This window comes from Pseudochaenichthys georgianus, chromosome 10, assembly GCF_902827115.2.
Source record: "Pseudochaenichthys georgianus chromosome 10, fPseGeo1.2, whole genome shotgun sequence".
NCBI lineage: Eukaryota > Metazoa > Chordata > Actinopteri > Perciformes > Channichthyidae > Pseudochaenichthys > Pseudochaenichthys georgianus.
The window spans coordinates 21,681,844-21,701,091 of NC_047512.1; the positions used below are offsets into that span (position 1 = coordinate 21,681,844).

General features: G+C 42.3%; 1 protein-coding gene across 1 annotated transcript; it reads right to left on the minus strand.

Annotated features, from left to right (window-relative positions):
- Positions 1-2,652: 2,652 nt before the first annotated feature.
- LOC117453631 (protocadherin-10) lies at positions 2,653-12,493 on the minus strand. Its single transcript, XM_034092516.1, has 4 exons — positions 9,660-12,493; positions 7,312-7,370; positions 4,217-4,344; positions 2,653-3,473 (listed from the first exon to the last, which is right to left on the minus strand). The coding sequence occupies exons 1-4, from the start codon at positions 12,180-12,182 to the stop codon at positions 3,145-3,147; spliced, it is 3,039 nt and encodes a 1,012-aa protein (XP_033948407.1). The 5' UTR covers positions 12,183-12,493; the 3' UTR covers positions 2,653-3,144.
- Between the last annotated feature and the right edge of the window lie 6,755 nt (positions 12,494-19,248).

The following is a 19,248-nucleotide window of genomic DNA, read 5'->3' on the forward strand; positions in this document are numbered from 1 at the left end:
TAGAGGTGTTGTTATACTGTCTGCGTTCTCCTTTAGTTAGTGTGCAACAGAGCACTCTGAGTTGTCTCATCTAAATAGCAATGTTGAAGCTGTTGCTTTCTTGTTTTGGTGTCTGTGACGTATTGAAGATCTCAGTCAGCCTCCTTGTTTTTTTATTCTGTAACGATCTGCAGACAGATCATGTTTGATACTTTGAGCCGGATCACAGACATGGATCCTTTGACTGTTCCAACCTGTAAAGAGCTTAAAGGTCAGAGGTGCAACACCATGCCTGAACAGCTTTCACTGGCATAATCCATCACTTCTGATTTTGATACATGCTATATTGAGTTTAGAACAAACAAGGCAACTTTTTACCGTGTGAAGAGTCACAGAAATGGAGCAATAATATTGGGCATAATATTAGGGGGTTGAGATCAGTGAACAAAGTCACACAAATCTGACGAATTAGCAATAAAACAAACTTTTCAAATACAAACTGAGAAGTATTACCTTCCTACGTCACTAGGGTGCGACAAAGCACCAGGTTTGGTTCAGGTTAAATAATAAAAGCATTGTTATCCTACACGATCTGGGACGGTGTTCTTATAGTCTTGTGACACAAACACAATTCGTCTCCTCAAATAAAAACCCAGAGGCTCTTCTTTGTGAAGAGCCTCTGGGTTTTTATTTGAGGAGACGAATCTGAATAATATTGGATTCAATGTCCCTGAATCAACACACACCAAAAAAATAAAATAACACATTAACTGAATAGTAATTTGCTGCATGAAACATAACTGTGGACATATTTATAGATGTGGTTGCTCTGTGTCTGTCTCAAAAAAGAACAAGAGAGCTGCACGCTCCTCGGCCCCTCCCGCTTCCACTCTGTTGTTTTTGTCTGACGATGACGTCATTGTACCCTCCCAGCCTGACACACCCCGAGTGGACAATGCAACAACAATAATCTACTCTTCCAACCTGCCGTCTAATGATTCTTACTCCATAATGCCATCTGGTGGAGAAATCTGATCTAAAGTCAGTGTTACAGTATGTTGCAAGATGGTGCATATGCTCATCATAGTCACAGTCATTGAGAGTGATATGAAACATTGATGCATACAATACAATATCATGCAGCATTTGACTGTGATTACCCCCACCACGGTCAGCTGCTACGTTCAAATGCTTCCATCAATCCATAGACATATTATATTACATTGTGATACTCGCACAGGGCCGTAATTATTACTTTGACTTTTGATAGTTTATACATTTGCAGCAGTTCATTTAGTTATTTTTTTATTTTTTATAATTGCATGATTGCTGTGACAGCGTTTTTGTTAGGAAAAATCTGAATATGTCTCCCACAACTGGCCTTAAAAAACTTGATTGATTTAATATTTTGACTAAAGAGCTAATGAAAGTCATGCAATACATGTTGGTTATCAAAGTGTTAAGGGTGGCTACCGTGGCTTAATTTGCATTCAAGATTCGTTTGCGTGTGTCCGTGTCATGAAGAGGAAGACGCGTGCCTCAAAAACATTACATTCAACTAACTGCACCTGAGTTCATTGAGTATGCACATGCGCCTTCTGGTGGACGAATGGATACAAAGCATCTGGTTTGGAAAGAAGCACTGTTCAAAAACTATTTCAGCACTATGGCCATGGACAGCTGCAATGCAAATGACCCACATGGTTTAAGGATGTGGGGGACACGACTTGCCCCTTGCTGAGTATCATGTTGCTGTAAAGATCATTTAATTACAATAATTTAACTATTTCAACAAAACACTAAGTATAAGATATACATAATGTGTCTATGCTATGTAGCTTGATCCCCATGTGAAAATTATTTTAAAAAATCAGCATTTCTTTAAATAAAATATTGTTCTTTTAGCAGATAGTAAGCATAATAATTCTGCCCGTCTGATTCCTGAACAGAACTCTATTCCTGACTCATCTGAAAGTAAGCCAAGCTGAACCTAAATACGGCTGCCCCCTCAGCCGTCCCTGTGGATCACCTTACCGCAGCCTGCTCCCCTCCATGCTCCCTATGGACACCCGTTTCCTTATTAACAGGATTATTTTCAGTCTGAGCCATACACCGACCTAATTACCCTGCTCATTTCTGGCCAGCTCTCATCTGTTGACTGTATAACTAATTCCCTGAGAAGTAAGATGTAAAGGGCACAGAGAGAGAAGTCATAGGGCCTGTAGCTCGCATCCAGGTGTGGCATTTGGAGCTGAGCCCCCCTCCCCCGGATGCTTGTATTCGTGTTGGTGGTCTTAATTAAAGTCATATTTCGAGAGAGGAGGTTCTGTTTGTTCAGTTAATGAACCCCACAATTCTCTGCGGGCAAATGGAAATGAAAGCACTCCCATTAGCATATGTTAGCATTTTACTATGTTTATTCCTCGCTGTGGAAAACAGCTTACCAAGGCGAAAAGCTTTTTACCCTTGTAGGAATAGCTGTGGAACTTTTTCACCCCAGAATAATTGACTCGAGCTAATTAAACATAGATCTGGGAAACTTACATCTAAATGCTTTATGCGTGTAGATAGACCAAAGCTGTGATTGAGTGTGTGCATCAGTGAGCGTTGGTAGGGTTAAAGGCCTTGAGCTTTAGGAATAACACATGCATGTTTCAAACACATACGAACGACAATATGAAAAAAATACTTTATTTTCATAAATGTATACAGTACATGTATGGGGAAAATCCCCTCTTTACAGTTGTCTGCGTCATGTGGCAGCTTGCATATACATGATCATATTATTTATCATATTCACTCAAGCTCTGTTAGCATTCAAAAATCCAAAAAGAAAACTCCTTTTCTTTTCATAAAGCCAAAAATATAAATTCATAATGATGTGCAACATTATTTACCACTAATGCTTTTTCGAAACATTTTGGATGTAATTGCTGCTCCAGTTTGATTGTCTAAATAATAATAGGCAGACACATACGTTGATCATGTTACACTGGCGTGACACATGAACAGCCATCAGACTTTATTTATTTTCAGCGTTTTAGCCGAAAAGGATTCCTCATTTAGTGTTCCCCTTTTGTGCCTCCTCTCATATGTCCATTAATGTATTCACTGAATGCTCTCCTCCTCAGTCTTTATATGAGACTACCCGTCGTCATTGACAACTCAGTCATTGTACAAGTCATTATTTATAATCCCAGCCTCTCCCTGGGGGGACATCTGGAGACGACGCTTCTTCCCAAAGGTTGAGAATGCATTGTGGACGTCCAGCTCGCTTCGGTGTACTGCTGGCCTCAGGGTGCAAAAGCCTGATGGTGTCCCAGGGATGTGCACATTGTGGTGGTAGTCAGGTGGTGGGTGGGGGTGCGGATGAGGGTGTGGGTGAGGGTGGGGGTGGGGAGGTATTGATGGCTGCTGCTGTTGAGGAGGAGGTGTGCACAGAGGAGTCCAGGGGCGAGAGGGGACCCCACTGGTTGAAGGAGACATCTTATAGTCTGTAGAGTTAAGGAGAGAAAAAAAGAGGAGAAGCAGCTACTTAATTATTCAATATTGACTTAAGGCTGTTGTGCTATTGTCATTAGTATAGCACTTTTCTAACAAAGTGCTATACTAATGACACCAGCAACAAAAATACACAAACAGATTCGTAATGATGGGCGCTACAACAACCCTGTCCTGATGCTGTTCGTGGTCCTGGAGATTAGTTAAGACTATATTAACAAACCAATTAGGAGAACAACAAAGAAAAACATGTCGTTATGAAAGCATAAAGATGTGCAGTGTTTTATACAATGCTATGGTACCTAACATACTGTAAATGAGTGAACCTGCGGGGTGGAAGAAGGCTATCTTTGACTAAAGGTTGTAGTAGCATAGTGTATAAAATATACTCTATTTCAAGTAAAGGTCATGCGGTTTAAATGTTCACTTAAAAGTAGTCATTATTCAGAATGCTCCCTTTGAGGAAATATATTTTATCATTGGATTATTATTATTCATGCTTTCATTTTCTTGTCTTACCTAATATACTGCTTGTGTATTTGTTTCCTTATCTTAAACTAGCCTATTTTATTCTGTAAATGGTACACGCTGCCTCTTAATTGAGTATTTTCATATTCTACTACAATTCAAAGTCCCTTAAAATATGAAACATTTCAGTAAATGTGTGTATTTTCTCCACTGCTGAAAGTAAATGTGTGAGGATTAACGAAGGCTGTTTGTCGTCCTCCTCTCTTACCTTTCACCCCTCGCATGTGTGTACCCCAGGTCCAGTACTGTCCAGGCGCCATGGAGGTGACGTAGTTTTCTGGGTCTGCATGCATAGCTTTACGCATGAGGGTGCCATCCATGTTGATAGAGTTATAACTGCAAACAAGGAATCAGTCTGTTATTGCAACTACTTGACTCATAGTTAAATACACTATCTATGTACATTTTAACCTGAGCAATCAACACATCCTCACTCCCAGGTCGGCCTATGTTGACTATGTCAAGTCCCCTGTCGGCCTTTTCCAATGCAAGGGGGGGGGCCTTAGCGTCCATTTTCAACGCGAGGGGGGGGGCCTTAGCGTCCATTTTCAACGCAAGGGGGGGGCCCTTAGCGTCCATTTTCAGCTTTCCGGGATGTCCATGTGCTTCTATGGACGCTCATGGAAGCACGGCATTCGTTTGTGTCAACTGCCCTTAAAGGCAATGAAGACACTACACTACCCAGAATCCCCAGCTATCGTTTGGACTACACCATGTGCTCTGTTTGACAAACCCCGTGATAGTCCTCAAGCTCTGTGATTGGAGAGTGTGCTCCGAGGGTTACCGAGCCTCGAACAGCACTTGAAATGGGATGGAACCACGGCAGACTGTTCAAAACTGGATTTGAACGGGTCCACCGCGTCCCCCCCCCCCTCCCCCACCCCGTCCCCAGAACTACACATGCTGGCTATTCTGTTTCGCAACATGTTCTCTATGGCACGTCTCTACTGGGAGTTGTAGTTTTAAAAGACGTTTTCGTATTTCCCATAATAAGAAGTTGCCAGTATTAAACTGTGTACATCCCTGGAGGTTTAGGGGACAGGAAACACTCACATTTAAAACATATAATTAATAAATGGGTGAAAATTGCTGGTGCCCATAATGGGCAGTATTAATATATATACCCACACGCCAGCTAAGGTCAGAAGAGCTTTATTTAACAGCTGGACTTATGTTTGTGACCCCTCCTGTTGTTAATTGATAACATTACATTACATTACATTAATTGATAAGCCTGAAACATGCACTTGTCAAGGTTCATAGGCACATTTTGCAAATATGGCAGTAGCCATCGATCAGCTTAAGATAAGATATACTTTATTGATCCCAAGTTGGAACATTTGCGTTACATCAGCATGTGTAACAGTTAAATCTGCAGTGGTGTTTATTTGAAAATCATTTAGTATAATCACACAAATTCTGTGTTTTATATTTAACAATTCTGTGTTCTTTATTTATTGATTGTTCAATACCTGACAAGGCCGGAGATGAAATATCTGCATACATCTTATAAGAGCATAATACATTATGTATAATATCAGTTAAAATAAGTGCTTCAACATAGTTAACATTGCTGGAGGTATGCACAAATATTGATAGATGTCTTGTAATGCACTATTGAGGAACCTGCGACCCAAGTTTTTCATTCAGTGCAGAACTACACCATAGTTGTGTAGGCCTATATGATATGTCAATAAACCTTAGAACATCTTGAAATCTTGAACGGGATGTGCAAAATAGTCATTATATACAGTCTTTAATTAACTATTAGTAGAGAATAACGAGTAATGAATATACTTTATAGGGATCCTATTAATATCTAATAATAAAAATAATGAAATTCAATAACATGCTTTAACCACCAGGTGTCTCTTTATATCATCTGTGCACCTTTATGGTGTAAATACAGCCTATCTACCAATTGGATCAAATATAAAAGTGAGCCGAATTAGTGTTGATACGGCAAAGAGACGTATTGTGTGAAAAGAAATGTAAGATATTGTTTAATGGCTGATATATTTATGATCCACGTCACGTTTTCAGTTCCTCATGTTTGTCTTCTCATCAGGGCTCTATAAATACAGAACTACGGCAGATATGTAATATTTAATGCAGCCGAACCGTGTATTACAATGCCGTTATGTGATGACTTTCAAAGAGAAAAGCAAGCACACTCGGAATAAGGTATTATTTTATTTTCTTTAAACGTTTTCGGGCTGTTTCCGGTATTTGTTAATGACGATGTGCTGTGAGATGTGAGACTGGAATTGCACAGGGGGAAATAACGTATCTTTAGATGCGGATTTTGTTAACTAATATGTTTGCGCTGTGGACCAACACGATACATTGACGGGGAAGGGGGTAGCAATAAAGATAACACCATTAAACAGTTACACAACATAACAGAAATAATATCGATAGCAGCGTCCCTAGCAACCACCTTGGTAACAATGAAAACGTTGGACGCAATTTCCTGAAGTAATCTTCGTAATAACTAGCAAACTAAAGATCATGTACATCCACTGCACACATAATCTGAAATAACAACTCATATTTCTCGCATCAAATGACATCAAAACGCATTTTAATAGCCAAACTAACTTTAAAATAGGCATTTTACACCCAGAATAAAACGAAGTTCGGCCATGTTTTCTTTTTCTGCAGGGAGAAATGATTGCTGGGGATTCTGGGTAGTGTAGTGTCTTCTGCCATCATTTACTCCGAAAAAAGATTTGTTTCTCCGAATCGAAGGGGAAAAATACAAAAGCATTGCACACAATTTAAACCAATCAATGTTGTGTAATTAACAAGGATAATCTGGTGTTTTTTAGTCGATGAGTAGTGCAGATATCACTGTAAAATCAATCGTCAGTACGGGGAATATTTACTTCCGGGTGTACAATTCTCCGCTATCCAATGAGAATGGACGCTCACATTGCCTTTAAGGGCAGTCGACACAAATGAATGCCGTGCTTCCATGAGCGTCCATAGAAGCACATGGACATCCCGGAAAGCTGAAAATGGACGCTAAGGCCCCCCCCCCTTGCGTTGAAAATGGACGCTAAGGCCCCCCCCCTTGCGTTGAAAATGGACGCTAAGGCCCCCCCCCTTGCGTTGGAAAAAGCCGGCAGGGGACTTGACATAACGTCAACATAGGCCGACCTGGGAGTGAGGATGTGTTGGAGCAATATACAAGCTGTGTACTTCAGCTCATGTTGTGTGCATTGTATGCTTCTGTACATTTGCTTTACATTGAGTTGATAACATGCAAACTTTGAAAAGAAAAACATTATAAAATAGTACCTTTTAAGGGAGGAGTTCTGATTTTTTGTGAGAGTCCAGTCTGTGTTCGGCTGCTTCAGCTACAGGAAAAGGGAAGAGAAAAAATTGTGCAATCTCACTGTCAAAATCAATTTCAGAAATGGCTCTCTTCAAAATAAGTTTCAATAAAACCAGTCTGGATAACAACCGACGGCTGTTCATTATATTGGATCACTAGAGGTCAGTGATAATTGACATGAGGAGCAGTCTATCTTTGTGCTTGTCCTGAAATGGAGACATGACTGTTCCACATGGATCGCGGCTGCCGCCCTGTGGATGTTTGGCAGAACAGGATTTTAAAGAGAGGATGTGCTGTTTCCTTCAGCTACGACTTGCCTGCTCTTGGTTTTGCTTTTATCGTCTGTGGCGCAGCGTGAGGGGTGAAAGAGAGCACACAAGTGATATTTATTCCGCATCTGAGTCTCATAGTATGGATTGCACGCTCTATTAATTCCCTTAAAGTTGTTAACACGAAGAATGCGGCGTAAGCGTATTATAGGAATCGGTATTCAAAATACACTCCCCACCAACTACGCACAAAACCAATTAGAACCCCACCGGGATGAAACAAAACATGATTTTAATCTTCAAAGGAAACCGTGCCAGGGCGGAAATTAAGAAAATTACACACGTCATTGTTTTGTGGATTATATGCATCATTTTACATTAATATTTGCCTGATGCTCCTCGAGCAAGGTTTTTAATTAAAAGTCTCAGGGAGCCTTGAAAAGTTTGCAGTCGTTGCAGCTGTATATACACAAAACGTGCACGCACCTGCCCTGCGTGTCTTACATGCTTGAATGTGTCTTTGATGTGTCTTTAATGTCTCTGTTCACCTTACATTCATCAACTTCACCGGGCATATGCACTTGGCTTGTATAATGCTAAAATAGTTTCATCGAGATTTGTCTTTGAGGTGTAATGTGTCACTGACGACCTCACGACGACTGATGTGTGCACGCTGAGGGACACCACCGGGTGAATTAGTGGAACCAATTAACGACAGGAAGGACACTTTCTCCTCGAGGAGCATATAGCTGCAGGCAGAACAATCACCGTGACCTCGAAATCCCTCTTGTGGCCAGAGGTGCATGTGCCAGGGACCGAGCTGACATTTCTCAGTCTGCCTGGAAGGGTCTGGTGACTTTGACCCTTTGCGTTTTGGTAAAAGCAGGGGAGCAACAATGAGCAATACACACACACACACACACACACACACACACACACACACACACACACACACACACACACACACGCACGCACGCACGCACACACACACACACACACACACACACACACACACACACACACACACACACACACACACACACACACACACGGGTGTAGACATCCTGCTCTGTAAAGTGTCCTTGTCTCTTTTCCTCTTCCTCCTTCCTCGCCTCTCTCTCTCTCTCTCTCTCTCTCTCTCTCTCTCTCTCTCTCTATCGCATTCAGAGAATAACGTCGGGACCGATCTACAGGCGGCCCACGTCTCAGTCCAGCCATGTCCTTGCCCCCTCCCCTCTCGATGTCCTACCCTGTCTCCCAAAAACCGTCCATTTGCCATTTTTCATCAATAATGGACAGCGCCCCCCCCCCCCTTGCGAATAGGCCACATTGTGTAGTATAATGGTTCAGCCTTGCTTGTGCCCTTGAGGCATAGTTAGTAAGGTTATCTGTCCTATATTGTTAGTTTGAGGACATAAAGGCGTCCCACAGACAGGTCGAAAAGAATCCAAGGCAAATTAATTCAAATACATGTCATTCACCTTGTTCGTCTCAAATATAACCTTGACTTTTGTTCGGTGCTGAGAGCAGGTGTGTCTCCTCACTGCATGCATAGTAATTCATGACACTGAGTTATATCGTAATCTCCAAGTGTTCCAAAACAATGTAATTACGTTCATGATTTTATTTTTTTTAAAAGAAGCTTTTTCCACTTTATCTTTCTTTCACCAAGACCGAGTAGGAGTCCATTTGAACTACATCTCCTCTTCCTCTCAGTAATTGATATCATTCTTTCCAGATGCTAGACATGGTGTAGAATATGCTCCTTACAAGATAGGACTTTACACTTTCATTACCATGTCAATTAAAATGTAATCTCACGTTTTCTTATTTCCTTTCCCGGGAGCAACACATTACAATGCACACTGATGATCAATTATTGCCACGAAAAAAAACCTTTGCTCAGTCTTTTGCTCAAGTGGAGTTTACATCTGTATGACATGCGTGATTTGACCTTCGTGGAAGAATGTCACAGACAATATACTCATCAGATAGAAAAGAGACATTGGTTTGTTTGACACTGTACGATGATTTCACTGTACCTCATTGGGAGTCGTTGCTCCGTTGTTCACAGATGCGCTCCGGCTTTGCGCGTTCCACGAGTTTTCTGCGCTCTTCGCCTCGTTGTTTCTCGGCGTGCTCCCGGGGCTGCACGGCTTCAGAAACATAAAGTCACTTTTGGCTGATTCGGGGGTCAGGCACACTTTATAACAATATGACTGCGAGAGACTGCTGTTTCCATTCACCTCCATACAGTTTGTGGGGACTTTGGCCGCGGAGGAAATCTGCAGGTTGAGGTTGGATTTTTTGAAAACCTCCGGGGGTGGATCTGGCTGAAACCCCCCGCAACAGCAGCATGCGAGCGGGGGGAGGTTGTACCCGCTGAGTGTGTCTCTGTCCTTGTAACACTTGGCTGCAGCCAGCACGATAATAGCCACAAGGAATATTAAAGATATTGTGCTCAGTGACACGATCAAGTAGAGAGCGAGGTTTGAGGGGGGCTGTGGGCTGAGTGTGAGGTCTCCGAAATCTGACAGCGACTCGGGAACACTGTCTACCACTGTAAGGATAATGGAGACAGTGGCAGAGAGAGGCGGCTGTCCGTTGTCCTTGACTAGTATTACCAGTCTTTGCCTTGTTGCGTCTTTCTCCACCAGCCGGCGAATAGTCCTGATTTCGCCTGTGTACAGAGCCACACTAAACAGCCCCGGGTCTGTAGCCTGCAACACCTGATAGGACAGCCGGGAGTTTTGTCCTGCGTCCGCGTCTAACGCTGTTATTTTGGTAACCAGATACCCAGCGTCTATTGACCGCGGAACCACCTCTGTGGCCACGGTGCCGTTTTTGGGCAGAGGGGATACAATAACAGGTGCATTGTCGTTCTGGTCCAAAACAAAGACGTTGACTGTGATGTTATTGGCGAGAGGGGGGAATCCAGCGTCCTGCGCCTGTACCAAGATCTGAAAGTTTCTAAGTTGCTCATAATCAAAGGAACGCAGTGCATATATATTGCCGTTGTCAGAGTTGATTGAGACATAAGTGGACACGGGCATGCCCTGGATCTGACCCTCGAGAATAGAGTAAGACAGATAGGCGTTCTGGTTAGAATCGGGGTCGAATGCAGTTACAGAGCAAATGGAAGCGCCCGGGGCATTATTCTCGGTCACATAAACAGTATATGAAGGCTGAGAGAACCGCGGGGGGTTGTCATTAATGTCAGATACTTGAACGAGGATGGTTTTCCTCGTGGAGAGCGAAGGAGAGCCCAAGTCTCGGGCTGTGAGGGTGATATTGTACTCAGACACCGCTTCCCTGTCCAGAAACTCGCTTGTCACCAGAGTGTAATAGTTTTTAAAGGAGGAATGGAGCTGAAAGGGGACGTTGCTCGGGATTTGGCAGTCAACGTTTCCGTTCTCTCCCGAGTCCCGGTCCATTACACTGATTACGGCTATCACCGTGCCCGGTGGTGCGTCTTCCTGCACAGGCGTGGACACTGATGTGAGGATGACTTCGGGTGCGTTGTCATTGACATCAAGGATGTCTACCAGCACTTTACAGTGTACAGCCACAGCCGAGGGTCCCCTGTCTTTAGCCTGCACATACAGTTCAAAAACACTGGCTTTCTCATAGTCCACGATGCCCTTCACTCGGATTTCTCCCGTGTACGGGTCCACGCTGAATAGTTCCCGCACCTTGAAGGGTGCGTGCCCGCTAAATGCGTAGGTCACTTCCCCATTAGATCCTTCATCCAGGTCTGTGGCGTTCAGCTTCAGCACGAGCGTTCCTCGCGGTGCGTTCTCCACCAGGCTCGACCGGTAAACTGAGCGGTCAAATACGGGCACGTTATCGTTTGCGTCTAACACTGTAATAGTTATCACTGCTGTCCCAGATCTTTCCGGAGAGCCCCCGTCAAATGCAGTGAGAACCATTTCGTGCTTTTTTTGCTTTTCCCGGTCAAGCGGGGTGTCCAGCACGAGCTCAGCAAACTTGCTTCCATCGTTGCGCGTCTGGATGTTTAGTACAAAGTGCTCGTTTGCGCTTAGCTGGTAAGAGCGCAGAGAGTTGGTGCCCACGTCCTGATCCTGTGCGCTCTCTAACGGGAAACATGAGCCGGGAGCAGCCGACTCTGTGATGTCAATATTAAACTCGCTCCATGGGAAACTGGGGGAGTTGTCATTAACATCTAAAATCTCCACTTCCACTCTGTACAGTTCTAAGGGGTTTTCAATGACCACTTGTAAGTGTAAAAAACAGTTCGGACTTCGTTCACACAGATCCTCTCTGTCTATCTTTTCGTTGACGAAGAGAATGCCATTCTCCAAGTTTACTTCTAAATACTGCCTCTTTGCGCCCGAGACTATACGAAACCGACGTGCTGACAGCTTGGCCACATCCAAGCCCAGATCTTCGGCGATGTTGCCCACAAAAGCTCCATGCTCCAGCTCTTCGGGAATGGAGTACCGAATTTGGGCAAGAACCAGGTCCACTACACACGCACACAGAAGCAGACATACAACCAGCCCAGTCACCGGTACCCAGCTGCCTCTGGAGAGTCTGTGATCCATTTCAGCGGCGTGCGAAAAATCTTTTTGCCTTTTTGCCTCATAAAGCCATCATACTTTACAAAGTACATACAAAAGCAAAACCTGTCCCATATTAAAAAAAATCAGATCTAAGGTTGTCACATGTATGTGCTCAGATAAGTTTACAGAATAGTTAAACTGAGGGGAGAGGAGAAGAGAGTCAAATCACCCCTCTCTCGCTCTCTGTTGTGCTCCACGCGCAACACTGGTGGTGTGTGAACAGGGGAGGCTCGCGCTTTGATTTTCCAGTGTATTAGACACTTGGAGGAGCTGGTGGGAGGCGTGTGTGTGTATGTTGTGAGGGAGGGAGAGAGAGAGAGATAGAGAGAGAGAGAGAGAGAGAGAGAGAGAGAGAGAGAGAGAGAGGAGAGAGAGAGAGAGAGGAGAGAGAGAGAGAGAGAGAGAGAGAGATAGTGGGGGTGGACGTAGCTTCTCGAGGCTCCGTATTGGAGGACGCCAACGCGAAATGCGACTCTAATTACTGTAGACGTTTAACCCTTTCACATCCTCGCGTCTGTTCCTCTGACCCATTAAAGAGACGAGAAGGCGTACATTTGACACCAGACGCCAGAGCCAGATTTGGATTATGGGACAAATTGTGTTGTGGGTGTCGTTTTCTAGGCTGTATTTAATAGATGAGGATGGACAAGGATTTGTCTTGGTCACCACATTGCCCTGCCCGGGATGGCAGTGGAAGACATTAGTTTTCTTTGATGTGTTGAACCCATCATTATAGCTTAAAAAACGTAACGTTTTCTTCCAGGGTTTTAATATGTGTTGCAGTGCAAAACACAAGAAGCACACTAGCCCAAGTTCTCATTCGCTTTTCCTCAAGTGGGCCAGTGGCCACTGCCATTGGCCTCCTGGGATTGTATAATGCTGTTTAATGAGAGCCCTTTGAAGATGAATGCCCATGCAAAAACAGTCCCATTCATTAATCATCACACACAAAATTGGGTTTCACAAAAAGAATATTTGATGGGTCAGGATATTCCATTTTAATCAATATTTAAACAAGTATGTATTTACAGCTTAAAATGATTAGAGTGACAATCACGGGCTGATGATACACGACTTTAATTCACCTAAGTAGGCCTGAACATGTATCAACATAATCAACATAAAAGCAATGACACAAAGCCTTAATCTAACTTGTCTATAATCAGGTATTATTGTTGGGATTAGTAAACATCCCTTAGATGTGTTTACAGTTGTAGATGAAAAGGGCCAGCATGATGCTAAGGGATGTTTTCGAGGACTAAAATATAAGTGACTATAGTAGATCATATACTATGAGCACTGTAGTTGTTACAGGACAAAGAGGACAGCACGGGCCTCTTTAGAGTGAGGCACATGTTTGTTCAGATCTTTTCTCTGTTAATCCCGGTCAGTTAGACACACTGAACCCCAGAGAGAGGGAAAGAGAGAGAAACTAAAGGATGCCTTTGTGATTCCGGTTCGTCTCGAGAAAGACACGAGTGGCATCCTAATGTAAAACGGTGGCTTAAGATCTGAAAGTCTCTTCTTGGGACTGACGACACAGCTTTGGCCCCCGGGCAGTTAGCTACTTAAAAAGAAGGAAAAAGCGAGAGGGAAATGATAGAAAAATAACAAGACACAAACATTCCTACTTGCTAGAGGCAGCATTTCCTTTTCACACTATATGCTACATTTTCTGGCAAATTGCCCTCGAAACCTGAGGAATGCGCTTTCTCTGTCGACAATGGTGTTGATGGTTGCGCGGCGCCTCTGTGAGAATGATCAAGGAAACAAAGCTCCGTTGATGTATTATGTTGTTGTGATCTTTTCCCTCAAGAAAATCAAACTGGGATAGTGGGGATACCTCAACTTTAAGTGATTGTTTCTTAGTGATTTCTCTTTCAAGCTAACTGAGAAAAATAACTTGAGCAATCAGGAAATGGGTGTGGGATGTAGCTTATGTATATATTATGTTCAGTCTGCAATTTAAATTGTATGAAGATAAAAGGTTACGATCTATTTTTGCCAACAACTGGAATGTCCAAATGATTAAAGTGCTCATTATGGAACAAGATGTTACATCATAAGTACTCTTGTAGCCTACTTTTCCCATGGGCATGAAGAGTGTCAGTGACCTGTCTCTCTAACATGCAGCCCTCGAAAAGTAACACCCTCCCCTCACCAGGAAAAAAAACTACAATCCTCAGGTTTAAATAAGCAGAAAACACAATCTGCTTGCAGACTTAACCTCAAGCAGATGGTTAAGCTTCTCCAGAAATGATTACATTTCTGGAGAAGAAAAAATCACCACCACCAGTTCCATTGCTTTCCTCTTCTTTTTAATTAACGGAGTGAAGGATTAGTGTGCAGCTATCCGGGATCAACCGTTCTCCGACGGAAGAATACAAATGTTTTGTGATAAATAATCCCAAAGCACTCCGGCCGGCGGTCCCTCGGTGCCTGTTACATTAACATGCATTACACGGAGCATTAAGCTGGTCTCATCCGCCCCTATCGCCTCGCTCACCCCTTTGTCAGACAGAAAGACAGTCATTACTTTCTCTGAACTGCCACTCGACCGTGACCCGAAACTCTGCACTCTGCAGGGAGGGTCACAGGATGGAACGGTGGCCGTGGGATCAAGAGTGGCAAAGGGCCAATGGTAGGAAACCAATTAACTATTTTGCGCGTTTGAAGTAAACAAGTAAACTTTCAAGGATTTCAGCAGGTAAATGCTAGGTTTTATCGACCCATATAATGTCCACAAGCCAACAAAATAATTGCATTTAGTTTGCAATGCTGTGGCGCCATCTACTGAGTACTGTTCGGTAGTGTAATGTGTTGAAATAAACCCGCCTGTTGTAATCTCAGTGCATCTCAACATGGTGTTGAACAATACAAAGGCCATTTGAATCACAGTTTCAGTTCTGGATTTGCGTATACACTGTGCAGATAAACACATACGCAATATAGCAATGGGTTCATATATAAGTGTAGCTCATCTATTGTGAACCAATTCACATAATAAGATGAATAGTCCAACAAAAAATATTTTTGAGTGTTGAGGTCATAGTATCAAATATGTTAGCTATCAAGGAAATTATTAGCTGTTGTGCACGTCTGTAACAAAATAGTATACTCTCTTGTCAATCCTCCCTCAGGCTCATTTGAGAAATCATCACGCTCAAAGGTAGAACACTGAAAACATATCCAATGTGACTAAATATAGGCTACACAATAAACAGTGCATTTATGACCGTTAAATTAAGCTCATGTGTTTTGGTGAGAGTAAAAGGATGAGATGTGTTACTGCGAGATGTGACAATTAGTCTACACGGCAGGCTGGATCAATGTATGAAAACCGGGGGAAAACACATTAAAAGCTAATTAATTGACATATCCCGAAGCACCTATCAGGATTGTTCAATTAATTATCAGCAGTTGTAACTTTGTCCCCCTCAGAGGCCATTTTTTATTGTCTGTAGTGTTTTGGTATTTTTATCTCTGGTCTTAGTGCGCCATCTACTGGATATCGATCGGTATAAACTACTGTGGCATAAATAATAAAAAGAACACTATACATTATTATACAGTAATGTTGTCTGCTTCAGTAACCGGGCAGCTATCATCTTAAGCGTTAAAGTTATTTAATCTTATACATCGTTTTTGCTTTAGTTATTGGTGCAGTAGGCCTACCCATCTATTGAACAGTGTGGTGTATGATATGTTACCGTTCTAGAGGTTGACTTCATACACATGATCGTGTCTTTTCCTCTTGACTATTGAGTATGTCCCTGATCAATTAAACAAGATAACCAGGACTTGTTTTATTGTCAGCAGCCTCGCCCATTATAACTATCCATTTATTTATTGTTGTTATTTTTGAAGCAGAGTATAATACTTTTATCAGTGGACAACTGGAAAACATGACTTTACAAAGCAGTTTTTTTTTTCTGTAAACCAAAAATGCATACTGTATTGCTTACAATAAACGAAACGTATTCCATTTATGGCATTTAAAACCTACCAGAAGAAAGTCGGGCCATCTTTTTTTCTGTAAACTTCTAGCCTACTAGAGACAAACATGCTTTCTGAGCTGCTCTTTAACAACACCAGTCAGACCATTAAAAACTGCAGTGAAATACACTTCTCTGGAGGAAAAAAAAATCGCAATCAGGAGGGGAAAAAAATCGCAATCAGAGCCTTAGTAATGTATTTTATTTTGTATGTCAGATTCGGAGTACAGTATTATTAAAGGCAAAGCACTATATAAGGCATGTGGTTGTTCATAATGTGGGTTCCATACCCTTCAACACTCGCTCTACAGAGTGGAGACAGCAAATTCAGTAACTATTAGGCTAAACCACTGCAACAGAATGTATAAATTGTTTAAAAGCCAGTAACACATACTGGACATGCCGATCGTAATGAAGTCAGGGAACATGTTTGAAAGAAACGCAAAGGTATTTGTTTTGTTCAAAATACCTGTCCTCAGATAGCTCACGTGAATGATTCTGGCACTTTCCCCTGCCAAAGTCTCTAAATCATAATAACTGATACATATTTATCAGCACATGTTAATCAATTTTCGTCATTCCCGGATTGAGTTTAAATGACGTCATCTTCTTTTGAAAATAGGAGTTTTGCCGCGTTAACATAGAAAATCCACAAGGTGGAGCTAAAGACCAATTAAAGACGGGCCGAATAAGAATATTCCACTTTAACAGGGGTGTCTGTCCACACTGTTTTCACCGAGGGCCACATAAAGAAACATATAACAAGGGCTGGGCCGCTCAACAGAGGTGAGGTGTATTGCCTGATAAATTAAGTTATAAGTCAGCAAAAACTATCAAGTTTAGGTGAATTATGCTTGTTTCTTGAATATGCTTTAAGAAAAAACAACCTAGATCCCAGCTCTCCACAGGGTTTCATTTATTTTTTTGGCAGCTCATTCCTTAAAACAGGATCCTCAGATTGCTTATCAGGGGGAAATGTAAAGGGTATATTTCACGCTTTTTAAACAAGTTATTGGGCTTTTTTTTATCAAGTTAGATTTGTCAGAAATGTTTTTCAAATGTATTGACTGAATTGATTTTAAAAGTTGGCTTATTAACACATGAATAATGTGTAATATATGTTTACATATATATTTAAGAAGTACAATACAAGACAAGCACAAGATTCATTTGTTGGCCATATTTCATTACACTTTCAGAATTGGCTGAGGGCCGATTCAAAATGACCTGCGGGCCGCATTTGGCCCCCGGGCTGCAGTTTGGACACCCCTGACCTTTAACGTTCACTGTCTCACATTTACATTTAAAATAAGGTCCATATGTGATGTGATATGTGTCGTGGTACTCAGAATATACGTTTTTGTTTTATTCACATTTTGTCCAATCAAATTATTGTCATTTAGTCAGTTCATTAATAACAACCTCTTGAATGTGATCAAGATAAAAAAAAGATGTCGACTATATTTTGGGTGACTTTACTCCAAGCCGAGCAGCTTGAACTTTTGTTTCAGGAGTGGCATAGTCACAGAACAGCAATTACAAAGACTGGTGCAGAGTGTGCCAAGACGCATGAAAGCTGTCATTGTATAAATCAGGGTTATTACAACAAGTATTGTTTTCTGAACTCTTGAACGCTTTTGAGGTTTCAACATTAGTATACGGCTGAAAATTAATTCGAAACAGTTTGTTTTTATATGTTTGTATTGTAGGTCTGAAAACACTGCATGTATATTTGTACATGTGTGTGTGTGTGTGTGTGTGTGTGTGTGTGTGTGTGTGTGTGTGTGTGTGTGTGTGTGTGTGTGTGTGTGTGTGTGTGTGTGTGTGTGTGTGTGTGTGTGTGTGTGTGTGTGTGTGTGTGTGTGTGTGTGTGTGTGTGTGTGTGTGTGTGTGTGTGTGTGTGTGTGTGTGTGTGTGTGTGTGTGTGTGTGTGTGTGTGTGTGTGTGTGAGCTTGTATGGCTCCTGAGATTATTTTGATTACTTCAGCAGATGTATCTGTGTGTGTGTGCGGAAGTGAGACAGAGGGAGACAGAAGGCAAAGGGAAGTGAACAGACAACAAAACACAGAGACGTGATGAAAGGGAGGGTGACTTCCACCTGCAATTAGCTTCACCTCATCACTCTCCACAGTTTCCATAATAACCTGATGAACTCTGTCCAATGTGTCAGCACAATATTCATCAGAGGAGACAAACAGAAAAAAAGAAAGATGTCAGGGTGAGAGGAGAGGTGGGAGGCCAAGCAAGATAAAGAGATAGGTGGAAGAAATCATGGGGGAGGAAGGCAGGTGAGAGGAGATAAGTGAAAAGACAGAAAGAAAACAGAACAATATAAGGGACACACAGAAGCAGAAGTTGTGAAAAGATAGGAAAATGAAGAGCAGGGATAGAGGAAAGTAGAGAGGAAGGAAAAAGAGGGAATGAGAGAGAGTAGAGGGTTTCGTCCACATGCTCCTCAGCTGTGTAAACTGAAGGTCTCTGCTGCTTCTCCAATTCCCCCAAAAAGGGGGATATGTATAGGAGGCTGGCAGTGGCAGTGAATGGACCCTTGCTCTGTCACACCCACTAATATTATTATTATTACTTTATATGCGCAAAGATGGAAAATGTCAGCAACCTGAGAGGCCTGCAGAGACAGTGCGTGCATGCAGTGTGTCTCACTGTGTGTCTGTATCCTCATGTTCGTGAGAAAAGTGTCTTTCGGTGAGCATTTATATGAAATGGGCAAAAGAGAGAAGACAGAATTAGAAAGAGAACAGAAAAACAGGGAGAAGTTGGCATGTATCGAGGGGTGTAACCTGATCTACTGAACTTATTAGAGCTGTCAAAGAGTGAGAGAAAGAGAGTGAGAGAATAAGAAAGCAAGAAAAGGAGAGAGGTGGAGCAGGGCTAGACAGACACAGACATGAGCACATATTCCAGCTCCAGATTATAAGATTCCCGCAAGTTGTAGACGTGTTGAAACAGACTACACAAACACACAGACACACACATGCACTCGCACACAGGTCCACCTGGTAACAGATGCAAACTAAGGCACACATGCAGAAACA

Coding starts and splice junctions, on each gene's coding strand:
- LOC117453631 (XM_034092516.1), bottom strand. CDS start 12,182: ATGGATCACAGACTCTCCAGAGGCAGCTGGGTACCGGTGACTGGGCTG. Junction 4,345..7,311: donor CAGAACTCCTCCCTTAAAAG/GTACTATTTTAT, acceptor CCTTGTTTGCAG/TTATAACTCTATCAACATGG. Junction 3,474..4,216: donor ACACATGCGAGGGGTGAAAG/GTAAGAGAGGAG, acceptor TTAACTCTACAG/ACTATAAGATGTCTCCTTCA.